The sequence below is a fragment of the Athene noctua genome, chromosome 31, assembly GCF_965140245.1.
Source record: "Athene noctua chromosome 31, bAthNoc1.hap1.1, whole genome shotgun sequence".
Taxonomy (NCBI): domain Eukaryota; kingdom Metazoa; phylum Chordata; class Aves; order Strigiformes; family Strigidae; genus Athene; species Athene noctua.
Genome location: NC_134067.1, coordinates 506,724 through 521,531, shown reverse-complemented (window position 1 = coordinate 521,531; position 14,808 = coordinate 506,724). Strand labels below are relative to the sequence as shown.

Below are 14,808 nucleotides of genomic sequence, written 5' to 3'. Positions count from 1 at the left end.
CCCCACGCCGCTTTGTGTCCCCGGGCCCCCCCCGCGGGACCAGGCGTGTCCCCCCCCCCCAGGACCTGTTGCCGTGGCGCCGCGTGGGGCCCTCGGGACCCGCGGGGGGGGGGGGCCGGTCCCACTGCTCTGCCCCCCCCCTCACCAGCAGATCGCGGTCCCGCGTGGGTTCCCCCCCCCCCGCCGCCATGTCGAAGGGGTATTTTCAGCACGGGGGGGTCACGTTCCCGGGGCTCCTGTACACCCCCCGGGGGCTCGAGGCCGCCCGCGAGTTCCCGGTGGAGGACGACGACGTCTTCAACGTCACCTACCAGAAATCGGGTAAAAACGGGGGGGGGGGCACCCCGAAGTGAGGGGGGGGGCACCCCAGAGCACCCTGAAGCCAGGGGGGGCACCCCAGAGCGCCCCAAAGCAAGGGGGGGCACTTCAGAGCGCCCCGAAGTGAGGGGGGGGGGAACCCCAGAGCGCCCCGAAGTGAGGGGGGGCGCCCCAGAGCACCCTAATACCGGGGGGGCACCCAAAGCTGGGGGGGACCCCAGAGCACCCCAAAGCAAGGGAGGGGCACCCTAGAGCACCCCAAAGCGAAGGGGGAGGATTCCAGAGCACCCCAAAGTGAGGGGGGGGACCCCAGAGTGCCCCTAAGAGGAGGGGGGGGACACACACACCCCCTGAAGCACCGAAAGTTTGGGGGGACACACCCAGGAGTCCCCCAAAGTTGGGGGGGGGGGGGTGATGGCCCCAAAGCAAGGAGGGGGGGGACCCCAGAGTGCCCCAAGATTGAGGGGGGGCCCACACCCCCGGGAGTGCCCCAGGGGGACACATGAGGGGCACCTCAAAGGGACCCAAAGGACCCCCCCGAAGTGAATTTGGGGATCCCAGGGCCCCCCCAAAGGGACCCCCCGGTGCATCCAGGGACCCCTCAAGGATTTCGGGGACCCCCCCCGAAGGACTTGGGGAACTTCCCTCAAGGGACCCCCCCGGTAACCCCCTGAAGGGACCTTGGGGACCCTCAAGGGACTCTGGGGACCCCCAAAGGGATCTCGGGGACCCCAGAACCCCCCTGGAGGACTGAAGGGACCCCCTGGGGACCCCCCAAAGGGCCATCAGGGACCCCCCAGTAGACTCGGGGACCCCAGACACCCCCCAAAGGACCTCGGGGACCCCCCCAGTAACCTCGGGGACCCCAGACACCCCCCGAAGGACCTCAGGGACCCTCTGGGGACCCCCCAGTGGACTCGGGGACCCCCCACACCCCCCGAAGGACCTCAGGGACCCCCCAAAGGACACACGGGACATCGGGGACCCCAGACCCCCCCCAAGCACCATCAGGGACCCCAGAAGGGAAAACCCCGAGGCTCCCCAACCCCCCCAAATGAGCTCTGGGCCCTCAAGGGACACCCCAAGTCTTCCGGGGGGGGGGGGGGGTGTGTCTGTGTGTGTGTGTCTGTGTATCTGTGTGTGTCTGTGCGTGCGCGTGTCTGTGCGTGCGCGTGTCTGTGCGTGCGCGTGTCTGTGTGTGCGTCTGTGCGTGCGTGTCTGTGCGTGCGCGTGTCTGTGCGTGCGCGTGTCTGTGCGTGCGCGTGTCTGTGCGTGCGTGTGTCTGTGTGCGTGTCTGTGCGTGTGCGTGTCTGTGCGTGTGCGTGTCTGTGCGTGTGCGTGTCTGTGCGTGTGCGTGTCTGTGCGTGTCTGTGCCCGTGTGTCTGTGCCCGTGTGTCTGTGCCCGTGTGTCCGTGTGTCTGTGTCCGTGTGTCTGTGTCCGTGTGTCCGTGTGTCCGTGTGTCTGTGTCCGTGTGTCCGTCCGTGTCCGTCCGTGTCCGTGTGTGTGTGTCCGTGTGTGTCCGTGTCCGTGTGTGTGTCCGTGTCCGTGTCCGTGTGTGTGTCCGTGTGTGTGTCCGTGTGTGTGTCCGTGTGTGTGTCCGTGTGTGTGTCCGTGTGTGTGTCCGTGTGTGTGTCCGTGTGTGTGTCCGTGTGTGTGTGTCCGTGTGTGTGTGTCCGTGTCCGTGTGTGTGTCCGTGTCCGTGTGTGTGTCCGTGTCCGTGTGTGTGTCCGTGTGCGTGTGTCCGTGTCCGTGTGTCCGTGTCCGTGTGTGTGTCCGTGTCCGTGTGTGTGTCCGTGTCCGTGTGTGTGTCCGTGTCCGTGTGTGTGTCCGTGTGTGTGTGTCCGTGTCCGTGTGTGTGTCCGTGTGTGTGTCCGTGTGTGTGTGTCCGTGTGTGTGTGTCCGTGTGTCCGTGTGTCCGTGTGTGTGTGTCCGTGTCCGTGTGTCCGTGTCCGTGTGTCCGTGTCCGTGTGTCCGTGTCCGTGTGTCCGTGTCCGTGTCCGTGTGTCCGTGTGTCCGTGTCCGTGTGTCCGTGTCCGTGTGTGTCCGTGTCCGTGTGTGTCCGTGTCCGTGTGTGTCCGTGTCCGTGTGTCCGTGTCCGTGTGTCCGTCTGTCCCCGCGCCCCCCCCGCAGCCCCCCCGCTCCCCGCAGGCACGGTGTGGATGCTGGAGATCCTGAGCCTGATCCGCAGCGACGGGGACCCCCAGTGGTGCCAGTCCGTGCCCAACTGGGACCGCGGCCCCTGGCTGGAGACGGTGCTGGGGCTGCCGCGGGCGCGGGGGAACCCCCGGCCCCGCCTCATCAGCTCCCACCTCCCGGTCCAGCTCTTCCCCAGGGCGTTCTTCACCTCCAAGGCCAAGGTCAGGGCCGGGGAGAGGGCTCGAAGGGAGTTTTAGGGTGAGGGGGGGGGTGTCCCCATAGGTGGGACTCGGGGGTGTCCCCTGTGTCCCCCCCCAGGTTATCTACACGGTGCGGAACCCCAAGGACGTGCTGGTCTCCCTTTATCACTTCGCCCGGATTTTCCGCCCCTACCGGGACCCCGGGAGCCTGGAGCAGTTCCTGGAGAAGTTCCTGGAGGGAGATGGTCTGGGGGGGGGACACACACACACACACACACACGGGTTGGGGGGGTTTTGGGGGGGGTTTGGGGGGGGTTTGGGGGGGGTTTGGGGGTGGTGGAGGGGGGTTCTGTGGGGAGGGGAGATGGTGGGGGGCGTCGGTGGGGCTGTAAGGGGAGGGAGGGGGGTGTGTGTGTTAAGGGGTTGATGTGGGGGGGGCTATGTGGGATCGGGGGGGTGTGGGGGGGCACTGGGGGAGTTGGGGGGCTGTAGGGGTTCCGAGGGGGGTTTGGGGGGGTTGGGGGTGGTGGAGGGGGGTTCTGTGGGGAGGGGAGATGGTGGGGGGTGTCGGTGGGGCTGTAAGGGGGAGGGACGGGGGGGGGTGTTAAGGGGTTGATGTGGGGGGGTTTGGGGGGCTGTGGGGGATCGGGGGGCTGTGGGGGGGCACTAGGGGGGTTTGGGGGGGCTGTGGGGAGGCTATGGGGGATCGGGGGGTGTGGGGGGGGCATTAAGGGGGTTTGGGGGGGTTTGGGAGGGGTTTGGGGGTGGTGGAGGGGGGTTCTGTGGGGAGGGGAGATGGTGGGGGGCGTCGGTGGGGCTGTAAGGGGGAGGGGGGGTGTTAAGGGGTTGATGTGGGGGGGGCTGTGGGGGATCGGGGGGGTGTGGGGGGGCACTGGGGGAGTTGGGGGGGTGTGGGGGGGGCACTTGGGGGAATTTGGGGGGGCTGTGGGGGATCGGGGGGGTGTGGGGGGGCACTAGGGGGGTTTGGGGGGGCTGTGGGGAGGCTATGGGGGATCGGGGGGTGTGGGGGGGCATTAAGGGGGTTTGGGAGGGGTTTGGGGGTGGTGGAGGGGGGTTCTGTGGGGAGGGGAGATGGTGGGGGGTGTCGGTGGGGCTGTAAGGGGGAGGGGGTGGGTGTTAAGGGGTTGATGTGGGGGGGCTGTGGGGGATCGGGGGGGTGTGGGGGGGCACTAAGGGGGTTTGGGGGGGGTTGGGGTGTTGGGGGGGGCTGTGGGGGAGCTATGGGGGATCGGGGGGGTGTGGGGGGGGCTTTGGGGTGTTTGAGGGGGCTGTAGGGGTTCCTAGGGGGGGGCTGTGGGGGACGAGGGGGGTCTATGGAGGGTTGGGGGGGCTGGGGAGTGTTGGGGGGCCGTAGGGGGGACTATGGGGGGTCGGTCCCAGCCCCCGGTCCCCCCCCGTCCCCCCCCCAGTGCCCTTCGGCTCCTGGTTCGAGCACGTCCGGGGGTGGCTGCAGCTGCGCGGCCGCGAGAACTTCTTCTGCATCAGCTACGAGGAGCTGCAGCAGGTCTGGCCCCCCCGTGTCCCCCCCCGTGTCCCCCCCCGTGTCCCCCCCCGTGTCCCCCCCCGTGTCCCCCCCCGTGTCCCCCTGTACCCCAGTATCCCCCTGCGTCCCCACCCGGACCCACGTGGCAGCAGGGAGTGTTTCTGCCCCCCACATGTCCCCAGTGTCCCCTCATGTCCCCCACGCCCCTGGTGTCCCCCCCATGTGCCCAGTGTCCCCCCCCCCATCCCCTCAGTGTCCCCCCGTGTCCCCCCCAGGACCCGTGTGGCAGCGTCTCTGCCCCCCACACTCTGTGTGTCCCTGGTGTCCCCCCCGTGTCCCCCAGTGTCCCCATGTCCTCACATCCATGGTGTCCCCCCCCATGTCCCCGCCACGACCTGCGTGGCAGCGTCTCTGCCCCCATGTCCCCAGTGTCACCCCATGTCCCTGCTGTCCCCCCCTCCTCTCAGTGTCACCCCGTGTCCCCAGTGTCCCCCTCCCCTCAGTGTCCCCTTGGTGTCCCCCCGTGTCCCCCCAGGACCTGCCTGGCAGCGTCTCTGCCCCCCATGTCCCCAGTGTCACCCCGTGTCCCCAGTGTCCCCCTCCCCTCAGTGTCCCTCCGTGTCCCCAGTGTCACCCCGTGTCCCCGCTGTCACCCATGTCCCCAGTGTCCCCCTCCCCTCAGTGTCCCTCTGTGTCCCCGGTGTCACCCCATGTCCCCAGTGTCACCCCATGTCCCCAGTGTCCCCCTCCCCTCAGTGTCACCCCGTGTCCCCGGTGTCACCCCGTGTCCCCAGTGTCACCCCATGTCCTCAGTGTCCCCCTCCCTCAGTGTCCCCTCGGTGTCCCCCCGTGTCCCCCCAGGACCTGCCTGGCAGCGTCTCTGCCCCCCGTGTCCCCAGTGTCACCCCGTGTCCCCAGTGTCACCCCATGTCCCCAGTGTCCCCCTCCCCTCAGTGTCCCCTCGGTGTCCCCCCTTGTCCCCCCAGGACCTGCCTGGCAGCGTCTCTGCCCCCCGTGTCCCCAGTGTCACCCCGTGTCCCCAGTGTCACCCCGTGTCCCCAGTGTCACCCTGTGTACCCAGTGTCACCCCATGTCCTCAGTGTCCCCCTCCCCTCAGTGTCCCCTCAGTGTCCCCCCGTGTCCCCCCAGGACCTGCCTGGCAGCGTCTCTGCCCCCCGTGTCCCCAGTGTCACCCCGTGTCCCCAGTGTCACCCTGTGTCCCCAGTGTCACCCCATGTCCCCAGTGTCCCCCTCCCCTCAGTGTCACCCCGTGTCCCCAGTGTCACCCCGTGTCCCCAGTGTCCCCCTCCCCTCAGTGTCCCCTCGGTGTCCCCCCGTGTCCCCCCAGGACCTGCGTGGCAGCGTCTCTGCCCCCCATGTCCCCAGTGTCCCCCTCCCCTCAGTGTCCCCTCGGTGTCCCCCCGTGTCCCCCCAGGACCTGCGTGGCAGCGTGCAGCGTCTCTGCGCCTTCCTGGGGCGGGCGCTGAGCGCGGCGGCGCTGGACGCGGTGGTGGCCAACGCCTCCTTCGCCGCCATGAGCCGCAACCGCATGAGCAACTTCAGCCTCTCCCCCCTCTTCATCCTCGACCTGCGGCGCGGCCCCTTCCTGCGCAAGGGTGGGACACGGGGACAGGGATGGGGACATGGCACAGCCCCTTCCTGTGCAAGGGTGGGGACATGGGGACACGGGGACAGGGATGGGGACATGGCACAGCCCCTTCCTGCGCAAGGGTGGGGACACGGGGACATGGGGACAGGGATGGGGACATGGGGACAGGGATGGGGACATGGCACAGCCCCTTCCTGCTCAAGAGTGGGGACACGGGGACACGGGGATGGGGACAAGGATGAGGACATGGGGACAGGGATGGCGACATGGCACAGCCCCTTCCTGCTCAAGGGTGGGACACGGGGACATGGGGACAGGGATGGGGACATGGGGATGGGGACAGGGACGGGGACACAGGATGAGGACATGGGGACAACGTTGGGGACACAGCATGGGGACAGGGACATTAGCACATGGCACAGCCCCTTCCTGCGCAAGGGTGGGGACACGGGGACATGGGGACAGGGACACATGGGGATGAGGACCTGGGGACATCGGCCTGTGGCACAGCCACTTCCTGCACAGGGGTGGGGACACGGGGACAGGGGGATGGGGACAGGGATGGGGACACGGGGACAAAGAATGGGGACACGGGGACAGGGATGGGGACCTGGGGACAGGGGGATGGGGACATCAGCCCCTTCCTGCACAAGGGGGGGGACGGGGGGGGACAGTGGCGATGGCAGCGGGGACCTCGGGACAGGGGGGTGGGGATGGGGGGGACACTGGGGAACTGGGAGCACTGGGAACGGGGCGGGGGGGGGGGGACACACAACTGTGTGAGTGGGGGGCCCGGGAGGGGTTGGGGGGCCCCAGGGGGGGTCTGGGGGGGTCACTGTCCCCTCTGTGTCCCCCCCCAGGGATCTCGGGGGACTGGAAGAATCACCTGACGCCGGAGCAGAGCGACCGCTTCGACCGGGTCTACCGGGAGCGCGTGGCCGGGCTGGGGGTCACCTTCCCTGGGACACCCCCCCCCAGACCCCCCCCGCCCTCAACGCCCCCCCCGGGACCCCCCAGGCCCCCCCTGAGGAGAAAACAACCCCCCAGGCTCCCCCTGAGGAGGAGACCCCCCCCAGGTCCTCCCAGGACCCCCCACCCAGACCCCCCCACCTTGACACTCCCCCCCCCAGCCCCCCCGCTGACCCCGGAGCGGTGCCGGGGGGGGGCCCCACCCTCAAGGGGGGGGTGTAGTAGTTAGAAAAGGGGGGGGGGAGTGTCCACAGCATCGGGACCCCTCCCCCGAGATGTGAGGGGGGGGGGGGGGAGATGATGGGGTCTCAATAAAGCCTGCTGTGATGGGGGGGGGGGTCCTGGCCCCACCTGACACCCCCCCCCTCAAGAAATCACACGATTTGGGTTAATTCCACTGGTTTTTAATTATCTCTGCCCCCAACAGCGCCCGGGGGGGGGGGTGTGTGTGTGTGTGCCCCCCCCCCAATTGACTTGGGGTGCAGTGGGGTTGGGAGGGGGGGGGCAGCGAGTTCCACCCCCCCCCTTGTCCCCAATCTCCTGCCCCCCCCCACTTTGTCCCCCTCCCTTCCCTCCACCCCCCCCCTTTTCCCCGTACAGACGCTGCGTCACCTTCCAGCTTCATTTTTTTTTTTTTTAATCGTTTTTTTTTTTCCCAAAAACAAGTGAATAATTTTTTTTTGGAATAATTTTTTTTTTTTTTTAATTTTTTTTATTTTTTTTATTTAAAAAAAAAGGGGCCGAGCTGGGGCCCGAGTCAATAAATTAACGGCAACCCGCGGCGGGGGGGGAGGTCCCTGAGCGTCGGGGGGTCCCCGGGAGCGGGTAAATATTTAATAATAATAATAATAATAATAATAATAATTAACAATAAAATAAGGAGGGCAGTAGGATAACGCTAATAAATAACAATAAATTAGAGGGGGGGGGGTCGGGGGGGGGTCGTCGTCACAGCTTGTTGCGCAGGAGGACGAGGGCGCGCGAGGCCCAGTCCAGGTAGAGGTGGAGGCTGTGGAAGATGGCGTGGCCGGCCTGGACGGCGGCCCAGGGCGAGCCGGGCGCGGGCAGCGGCGGCTGCGAGGCGCTGGGACGGGCCAGGCTGAGGCGGGAGAGCTGGGGGGGGGGACACGGGGGGGGGACACACACATAGAGACACACGGGGGGGGGGGGGGGATGTAGAGATGGGCGTGAGGATGCGCTGAGGGAGAGGGGGGAAGGGGAAGACACGCCCTTTTTCTGGTGGAGGACACGCCCACCCCGCGAGGTGAAGGTGTGGTTTTTAAGGGGAAGAGATGGTCTTGGAGGGGGGGGGAGGTCCGTTCCCTGCGTGCTCGCCCCGCAGAGAAAAAAAATAAAAACTAAAAAAAAACCCCAAAAAAACACCGCCCTAAACCGCTCGGGCAGGTGCTGGGGGAGAGAAAGCCCCGCCCACGGAAAAGCAGGCCACGCCCCTCAGCGCGGAAGCCCGCCTATTTAAGAGAGTCTCCCTAGTGCAGAAGCCCCAGCGGAGACCCCGCCCCCGTCGCGGAAGCCCCGCCCCTTCAGGATTGTCTCATGTGGAAGCTCCGCCCTTTCATCCAGACCCCGCCCATCCCTGTGCAGTCCCCGCCTCCTCTGTGCGTTCTTCTTGTGCTGAAGCCCCGCCTCTGGCGCATAAGCCCCGCCCCTTCAGCCAAACCACGCCCCTCATCGCAGAAGCCACGCTTCTTTCAGAGGCGGAGGCTTGTGCATAAGCCACGCCCTCTCAGCAAAACCCCGCCCTCAACACCATCTCCTTGTGTCGACGCCCCGCCCCTCACCGCGTGACCACGCCCCTTCAGCACAGACCCTCCCGGCGTTCTAGCCCCGCCCCCCATCCCGACCCCGCCCTCTCGCGGCATCCCCGCCCCCTCCGCCGGCTGTTTGCGCACAAGCCCCGCCCCTTCTCCCAGACCCCGCCCCTCCGCGCTCCCTCCCGCCGCCGGCGCTCCTCCCACCCTGCCCGCAGGCCCCGCCCCGTCCCGCAGGCCCCGCCTACCAGGTGGTCGAGCCGCCGCAGCAGCCGGTCGAGCCGCGCCTGCAGCGCCCCGAGCTCCGGTTCCAGCGGCCGCAGCGCCGGCCCCGCCCGCCGCAGCCACTCCAGGAGCCGCCGGTACCGGCGCAGGTCCCCGCTCAGCCGCCCCAGCGCCGCCGCCGCCTGCGCCCCGCGTTAGAGCCACGCCCGGCCCGGGGGGACCCGCGGGGACACCCCGAACCCGCGGGGACACCCCAAACTCAGGGGGACACCCCAAACTCAGGGGACACCCCACACCCGCGGGGACACCCCAAACTCAGGGGGACACCCCAAACCCAAGGGGACACCCCACACCCGCGGGGAGACCCCAAACCCAAGGGGACACCCAAACTCAGGGGGACACCCCAAACCAACGGGGACACCCCAAACCAGCCCAAGGGACACCCCAAACTCAGGGGGACACCCCAAACCAACGGGGACACCCCAAACCAGCCCAAGGGGACACCCCACACCCGCGGGGACACCCCAAACCCAAGGGGACACCCCAAACCAGCCCAAGGGGACACCCCACACCCGCGGGGACACCCCAAACCCACGGGGACACCCCAAACTCAGGGGGACACCCCAAACCCAAGGGGACACCCCAAACCCGCGGGGACACCCCAAACTCAGGGGGACACCCCAAACCAACGGGGACACCCCAAACCAGCCCAAGGGGACACCCCACACCCGCGGGGAACCAGGTCCCACTGCCACGGGGGATCTCAGACCCACGGGGACACCCCAAACCCACGGGGACACCCCGAACTCACGGGGACACCCCAAACTCACAGGGAACCAGATCCCACAACACCAGGGACACCCCAAACCCTCGGGGATCCCATTCCCACAGCCACGGGAGATCTCAGACCCACGGGGACACCCCAAATCCGCGGGGACACCCCAAACCCTCGCAGAACCCACTCCCACAGCCGCGGGTGACCTCATACCCACGGGAAACCTGTTCTGGTACCCCCAGGGACACCCCAAGACCACGAGGACACCCCAAACCCACGGGGACACCCCCACACCCACGGGGACACCCCAAACCCACGAGGACGCCCCACACCCACGGGGACACCCCAAACCCACGGGGACACCCCAAGACCACGAGGACACCCCAAACCCACGAGGACACCCCACACCCACGAGGACACCCCACACCCACGGGGACACCCCAAACCCACGGGGACACCCCAAGACCACGAGGACACCCCACACCCACGAGGACACCCCACATCCACGGGGACACCCCAAACCCACGGGGACACCCCAAGACCACGAGGACACCCCACACCCACGGGGACACCCCACATCCACGGGGACACCCCAAACCCACGAGGACACCCCAAACCCACGGGGACACCCCACACCCACGGGGACACCCCACACCCACGAGAAACCAGGTCCCACAACACCAGGGACACCCCAAACCCTCGGGGATCCCACTCCCACAGCCACGGGGTGACCTCACACCCACGGGGACACCCCAAATCCGCCAGACCCACGGAGAACCCACCACCACGCTCGGGGGGAACCCCACGGGGTGGGGGGAATTGGGGAACCCACTCCCACAGCCGCGGGGGACCCTCCTACCCACGGGGACGCTGCGCCCACACCCACGGGGATCCTGTACCCACGGCGCCCCACTGTCACAAGCACCCCAACGACCGCAGCACCCCAAAAAAAAATCTCCCCCCAACCGCCCCCCTTTGCCACGCCACCCGTGTCCGTGTCCCCACCTGGATGTTGGCCAGTTCCAGGGCGCTCATGGAGAGGACGGGCAACGAGTCCAGCTTGTGCTCCCCCTCCGCCGGGAACCGCGACTTCTGCCGGCGAGACGCGGGTTCAGCCCACGCGGGACCCCCCCGACACGCGTGGAGGGACGGGGGGGGCAATGGGGAGGGTTGTGGGGCTGAGCGGGGGCTGAGCCTGGGGGTGGGGGGATGCTGCCAAGCGGAGGAGGGGGGGGGGGGTGTGCCGTGGGGTGCTGTGGGGCGCAGTAGGGTGCCGCGGGGAGCCGTGGGAGCTGTGGGGGTTCCGTGGGGTTCCGTGGGGAGCCGTGGGGAGCTGTGGGGTGCCGTGGGGTGCCGTGGGGAGCCGTGGGGAGCTGTGGGGTTCCGTGGGGAGCCGTGGGGAGCGCGGGGAGCTGTGGGGTGCCGTGGGGTGCCGTGGGGAGCCGTGGGGAGCCGTGGGGTGCCGTGGGGAGCCGTGGGGTTCCGTGGGGTGCCGTGGGGAGCCGTGGGGTTCCGTGGGGTTCCGTGGGGTGCCGTGGGGAGCCGCGGGGAGCCGCGGGGAGCCGTGGGGAGCCGTGGGGAGCCGTGGGGAGCCGCGGGGTGCTGTGGGGAGCAGTAGGGTGCCGCAGGGTGCCGCAGGGAGCCGCGGGGTGCCGTGGGGAGCTGTGGGGAGCAGTAGGGTGCCGTGGGGAGCCGTGGGGTTCCGTGGGGTGCCGCAGGGAGCCGCGGGGTGCCGTGGGGTGCCGCGGGGGGTACCCACGAGGAGCGCGAGGAAAGCCTTGGTGTCGCTGAGCAGGGCCTTGGCCAGGCTGACGACGCTGTCGAGGTCGGCGCGGGGGTCCGTGGGGCGCGGGCGTGGGGCGGCCGCCAGCCCCGGGCACGGCCCCGGCCACAGCCCCGGCCACAGCCCCAGCAGCGCCAGCAGCGCCCGCCACAGCGCGCCTGCGGGACAGAGACACGCGTGGGGGGGGGACACCGACGGCAAGGAGCGGGGGGGAGCAGCGCAAAAACCTCCCGGGGATCCACGGAGCTGCGGGATCCCGGGACTCCCGGAGCCGGGATTGAGGGGATGCCGGGAGTGGGGGGGTCGCGGGGATGGAGCATCCCGGGGATCGCGGGGCTCGGGGGAACGGGGGATCCCGCGACTCCCGGAGCCGGGGATTGAGGGACTCCGGGGCTGACGGATCCCGCGACTCCCGCAGTTGGGGGATTCCGTCGCTCCGGGGTCCGGGTGGGGGGGTGAAGGGGGGGTGGGGGTGTCCCTAAATTTGGGGGTTCCCCCCCCCCCCCTCCGGTAATTTCACCCCCACGGCACCGAGAAATCCCGCGACTCCGGGGGGGTGGCGATTGCCGATGATCCCACAATTTGGGGTTCCCGCTTTTTCCGAAATACGGGGGGGTCCCGGGGGGGGGGTTGGGGGGTTCCCGGGACTCCGGGAGCTGGGGAATGAACCGGGGGGGGGGGCGCCGGGGGGGGGGGGGCGGCGGCGCCATCCTGGGAGGTCCCGGCTGGAAAGTTTGATGCGGGGTGAGTCAGGGGCGGGCGGCACCTGGGGAGCCCCCGCGAGTGGGGGGCCCACCCGCACCGGGGGGGGGGTGTGGGGTGTGAAAACGTGTAGGGGGGGCTGTGTGCGTGTGAGGGGGGGGGTATTTACACCCCCCCCCCCTCCCGCGTGTCCATGCGGGGTATCCAAACACCCCCCCCCCCTTTTTTCTTTTTGTCCATCCCCGCCGCTTTTTCCCGTCCGACTTTTCCTTCGCGCCGCATCGCGCGGCCCCACGCGTGTCCCCCCCCCCGCCGTGACACACACACAAAAAAAAACACCCCCGTGGCCCCCCCCCTCCACGGAGGCGCGGCCCCCGCGGGCGGGCAGGTGCGCCGGGGCCGTTTTTGCGGTTTGAGGGCGCGGCGGCAGCTGCCCGCGCCCCGAGGCCACGGGGATGGACGCGCCCGGTCCCGCCGCGGCCGTGGGGCGGGTTTTATTTTTTTTTTTTTTTGCCGTGGGGGGGGGTTGTCTGTCTGCGTGTAATCCACCCGCGACAAAACACACCACCCCCCCCCATCCACCCCTCCAAAATTTCCCCACTCCTCGGGGTCGTTGGGGGGGGGGGGGGGGGAAGCGGCACCCACCCCGCCCTGCCGCGGCGCTGCGGGGGGGGGGGGGTGTCCCTTGTGTGTGTGTGTGTGTCCCCCCCTTATTTCTCCACGCGTGTCCCCCCCCCCTCCAACCCCCCCCCCTCCCCGCGTCGAGGCGACACTTACTTGTCATGACGGGGCGGGCGGGTCCTTCCCGGGGGTCCCCACGGGGGGTGTGTGGGGGTGCGTGTGTTGTGGGGGGGGGCGCGCACACGCACACACACACACACAGAGCGTGCGTGGGGACACGCGTGTCACACACTCACACCCCCGCTCTCACGTCTGGGGCAGCCACGCGGTGACACCCCCCCCCCGCGTCACCCCAACACACACACACAGACACCCCCCCCCCCCCCCCGCGGTGTCACGGCCGCTCTCGCGGGTGGGTGACCCCGCTCCCGTTTACCCCCGGCCGTGACACCCCCCCACCCCCCCCCCCCCCCAGGGCGCTTCACACCCGCACACACCGACGACACGAGCCGTGGCGGCGCCCCCGGGACCCCGCGTGGGAGCGGCCGCTCGTGTCTCCCCGTGTCCCCGCGTGACGCCCCGGTTCCGCGCCCGCCCCCCCTTTATACCCCGGCGGCGGCGATGACACACGCCTGAGTCACGGCTTTTCCATTCAGCAACGCACCGGGGGGGAGAGAAACCCCCCACGGCGGACACGGCGCGGGGGGCGGCCGGTCAGACCCCCCCCGGCACGCACGCACCCTCCCCGTGTCCGCCCCGCCCTCGCGGAACGCGCGCCCCACGCACCGGGCTCGGTCCCGTCGGGTCGCACCGGGGGAGGGAGCGGAGGGACCGGCCCCCCCCCCCCCCTACCCCCCCGGCTCTGCCCCGACGGCGGGAGCGGCCCCCGAGTGGCCCCCGCGGGGTGGGGAGGGGCGGGGATGGGTCCTGCGTGGGGTGGGGGGGGCGGGGGGGGTGTCGGTTGGTGAAGGTGCGGGATCGGGACCCACGCGCGGGTCCAGAGCTGGCGCCGGGGGCTGGGATGTGCCCCGGGGGGCGGCCAGAGGCGGGGGGGGGTGGAGACGGGATCGGGCCCACGCGGGGATCGGGGACACGACAGGATCGGGCCCCACGGAAGGATCGGGCCCACGGGGGGATCGGGGACACGCGGGGATCGGGCCCCATGGAGGGCTCGGTCCCACGCCGGGATCGGGCCCACGCCAGGATCGGGCCCACTCCGGCCCCATCCCGCCCCGCGCCCCCCCCCGGGGCACCGGCCCCCCCCTTCCCCTTTTCCCCCCCCGGCGCCATCTCCACGCGTGGAAATGGGGATCCCCCCCCCCCCGCGCCCCCCAAGTCCCGGCGCTGACTCAGCCCCCCCCGGGCCGCAGCCCCCCCCCCCCCCCCCCCTCGATGTCTCACCGCCCCCCCCGGGCCGCGCCACGCGCGTCAGCGGCGGGGACCCCCCCGTGGGGCTGGGGGGGGTGCGGGGACACGTCCCGCGTGGGGGGGGGGTCACTGACGGGGTGTCCTGCGGGGGGGCCCACACCCCCCCCCCCCCTGCACCCACGGGGGGGCGCTGATGGTACCTGAGGGGCTGGGGGGGGGCCGGGGGGGGCCGGGGGGGTTGGGGGGGTGTCACACCCCCCCCCGTGTGTCCCCCCCCCACGTTGGGTAACGCCGGGACGGCTGCGGGGAGGGGGGGGCGCGGGGGGGGCCCCAATGACGTCAGCGCCGGCAGCAGCGGAAACCCCGGGGCAGCCGCAGAGCCCCCCCCCGGCCCCCCGCAGCCACCTCCTGCCCCATAGCCACGGCTCCTGCCCCATAGCCACGGCCTCTGCCCCATAGCCACGTCCCCTGCCCCATAGCCATGGAACCCTGCCCCACAGCCACGGCTCCTGCCCCATAGCCATGAAACCCTGCCCCATAGCCACATCCCCTGCTCCACAGCCACAGAACCCTGCCCCATAGCCACATCCCCTGCTCCACAGCCACAGAACCCTGCCCCATAGCCACATACCCTGACCCATAGCCATGGCCTCTGCCCCATAGCCACGGAACCCTGCTCCATAGCCACGGCTCCTGCCCCATAGCCATTAAACCCTGCCCCATAGCCACATACCCTGCCCCATAGCCACGGCCTCTGCCCCATAGCCACGGAACCCTGACCCATAGCCACGGCTCCTGCCCCATAGCCATGGAACCCTGCCCCATAGC

The 14,808-nt window shown here is 69.8% G+C and overlaps 2 protein-coding genes across 2 annotated transcripts; one reads left to right on the top strand and one right to left on the bottom strand.

Annotated features, from left to right (window-relative positions):
- The first annotated feature begins 172 nt into the window (after positions 1 to 172).
- On the top strand, positions 173 to 6,959 carry SULT2B1 (sulfotransferase family 2B member 1). Its single transcript, XM_074929833.1, has 7 exons — positions 173 to 321; positions 2,468 to 2,676; positions 2,774 to 2,900; positions 4,086 to 4,180; positions 5,595 to 5,775; positions 6,629 to 6,785; positions 6,899 to 6,959. Exons 1-7 carry the CDS (start codon positions 189 to 191, stop codon positions 6,957 to 6,959), a joined length of 963 nt encoding a protein of 320 aa, XP_074785934.1. The 5' UTR covers positions 173 to 188.
- Positions 6,960 to 7,685: 726 nt separating this feature from the next.
- LOC141972068 (interleukin-11-like) lies at positions 7,686 to 12,775 on the bottom strand. The gene is made up of 5 exons (XM_074929831.1): positions 12,769 to 12,775; positions 11,266 to 11,447; positions 10,512 to 10,598; positions 8,755 to 8,913; positions 7,686 to 7,850 (listed from the first exon to the last, which is right to left on the bottom strand). Exons 1-5 carry the CDS (start codon positions 12,773 to 12,775, stop codon positions 7,686 to 7,688), a joined length of 600 nt encoding a protein of 199 aa, XP_074785932.1.
- Positions 12,776 to 14,808: the final 2,033 nt, after the last annotated feature.